We start from the raw sequence: 2,500 nt of genomic DNA, 5'->3' as shown, positions 1-2,500 counted from the left end.
CACACACACACACACACACACACACTCACACTCACACACACACACGCTATTCAACAAACAAACAAACACACACACACACACGCTATTCAACAAACAAACAGACAAACAAACACACACATACTATTCGACAAACACACACACACACGCTATTCGACAAACAAACAAACACACGCACACACACACACTATTCAACAAACAAACACAGACCCGTGCCAGCGTATGGTGTGAGAGCCACCTGTTCCGCCTCCGTCTCACGGCACCACCGTCCTCCGCCAAGCAGCTTTGAATTTTGATTCTGGTCTCTTTCAGGTCCTCCTGAGTCAGGTGCACCGGCTGCGTGCTCTGGACCTGCTGGGACGCTTCCTGGACCTGGGGCCCTGGGCTGTTAGTCTGGTGAGAGACCCCACACACACACACACACACACACACACACACACACACACACACACACACACACACACAACATGGCCCGGGGCTAGTCTGGTGAGAGAGAGAACACACACACACACACACAGATATATATATACACACACACACATACACATACACATACAGCCTAGCCCTGGGCTGTTAGCCTGCTGAGAGACCACACACACACACACATGCACACACAGACACACACACACAACCTTGCTCTGGGCTGTTAGCCTGGTGAGAGACAAGTGATAATATCCACATTAATTAATATATGTAGTTTTGCTAAATCTGGTACATTTATGGAGATAACTTTCCCTGTCAAATAAATCTGGTAAAGTCATTTCACGCGTGTTTGATACCGTTCCTCATTCCATGCATTACAATGAGCCTCCGATGTCTACCTCCACCAGCCTCATCTGCTGTACAATGTATTGATTTGGTGGAGATCTGTGTCTGACTGTGTGCATGTGTGCATGTGTGCGTGTGTGCATGTGTGTATGTGTGTGCGTGTGCGTGTGCGTGTGCGTGTGCGTGTGCGTGTGCGTGTGCGTGTGCGTGTGCGTGTGTGTGTGTGTGTGTCCAGGCCCTCTCAGTGGGGATCTTCCCCTATGTGTTGAAGCTGCTGCAGAGCTCTGCCAGGGAGCTCCGACCTCTCCTGGTCTTCATCTGGGCCAAGATACTAGCTGTGGACAGCGTGAGTACACCACACACACACACACACACACTCTCTCTTTCTCTCTCACACACACACACACACACACACACTCTCTTTCTCTCACACACACACACACACACTCTCTTTCTCTCTCACACACACACACACTCTCTTTCTCTCACACACACACACACACACACACACACTCTCTTTCTCTCTCACACACACACACACACACACACACACACACACACACACACACACACTGCTACAGAGCTCTTCCAGGGAGCTCATGCATAGAATAGACTACTTTAGTACTTAGGTTAAGTGCCAAAGTACAAAGCTGAAGTGCTGAAGCTTCCTAGATCATCCCTGTTGTCGTCTGAGGAGTATATCTGAGTGATTATGAGGAGAATGTTTTAGTGTGGCCACTCGGCGAGGGCCTTTTTGAAGTGGATGAGTCATTTTTGGATACCCAGTTCTCTTTCCAACACCGACTGGCCATGAGGAAAGATGAGTAAACTTCACTTCACTGTTTTTCCTCACTCTCTTCCTCTCACATTCTTCTAACCCCTCTCCCTCCTTCCCTCCCTCCCTTCCTCCCTCTCTCTCTCTCTCTCCCCCCCTTCCTCTTCTCCCTCTCCAGTCGTGTCAGGCAGACCTGGTGAAAGACAACGGTCACAAGTATTTCCTGTCTGTCCTGGCTGACCCCTACATGCCTGTGAGTATCCACCAATCACGGCGCTCTAGAACAGTCAACTCATTTGATCTAACAGGTGCCATGTTCAACACGTTTTCTTGTGTTTTTCTCTCTCTCTCTCTCTCTCTCTCTCTCTCTCTGTCTCTCTGTCTCTCTCAGGCTGAACATCGCACCATGGCTGTCTTCATCCTGGCTGTCATCGTCAACAGCTACAACACGGGCCAGGTGTGTGTGTGTGTGTGTGTGTGTGCGTGCGTGTTATACACAGAGGGGTGTGCCTGCGTGTGTGTGGGGGTGTGCCTGCGTGTGTGTGGGGGCGTGTGTTTGACAATCTAATAAACGATTCCTTGACTTCCTTCAGTTTAACCATGACAGGTTATTATAAAGCAAACCTCCCACTGAAAGACGCAAACACATCTAACTCCTCCATGATGACTCTGTCTCTCTCAGCCCAATGGATGTGTTGAATGGAGATGGATATTGAATATCTGACAAGTTTTCACTGTGGTTGTCACTTCATATCTCACACACACACACACACACACACACGTACGCGCACGCGTACCCTGTCGGTGCGGGCCGTCCGGGAACCCCTTGTTTATTCCCAGCAGCCTCTCTGTCTGACGCCTGACGCCTCTCGTCTGTCCGAGCAGCGGACGTTACTCTGTGATGATGTTCATTGTGTCAAACAGCAGTCGATACGCAGTCATCTCTCTCTATCATTCTCT

The 2,500-nt window shown here is 49.6% G+C and overlaps 1 protein-coding gene across 1 annotated transcript in view; it reads left to right on the top strand.

Annotated features, from left to right (window-relative positions):
- rptor (regulatory associated protein of MTOR, complex 1) overlaps positions 1 to 2,500 on the top strand; it is a 107,737-nt gene that overhangs the window by 61,836 nt on the left and 43,401 nt on the right. The window contains exons 13-16 of the mRNA XM_083693556.1: positions 310 to 393; positions 1,001 to 1,111; positions 1,719 to 1,793; positions 1,932 to 1,997. Of these exons, the coding sequence (XP_083549682.1) occupies positions 310 to 393; positions 1,001 to 1,111; positions 1,719 to 1,793; positions 1,932 to 1,997 (336 nt within the window). The remainder of the gene's footprint in view (positions 1 to 309; positions 394 to 1,000; positions 1,112 to 1,718; positions 1,794 to 1,931; positions 1,998 to 2,500) is intronic.

Source organism: Argentina silus, assembly GCF_951799395.1.
Source record: "Argentina silus genome assembly, chromosome: 22".
NCBI classification, from domain to species: Eukaryota; Metazoa; Chordata; class Actinopteri; order Argentiniformes; family Argentinidae; genus Argentina; species Argentina silus.
The sequence above is the reverse complement of the archived record's forward strand: the minus strand, read 5'-3'. Positions and strand labels throughout refer to the sequence as shown.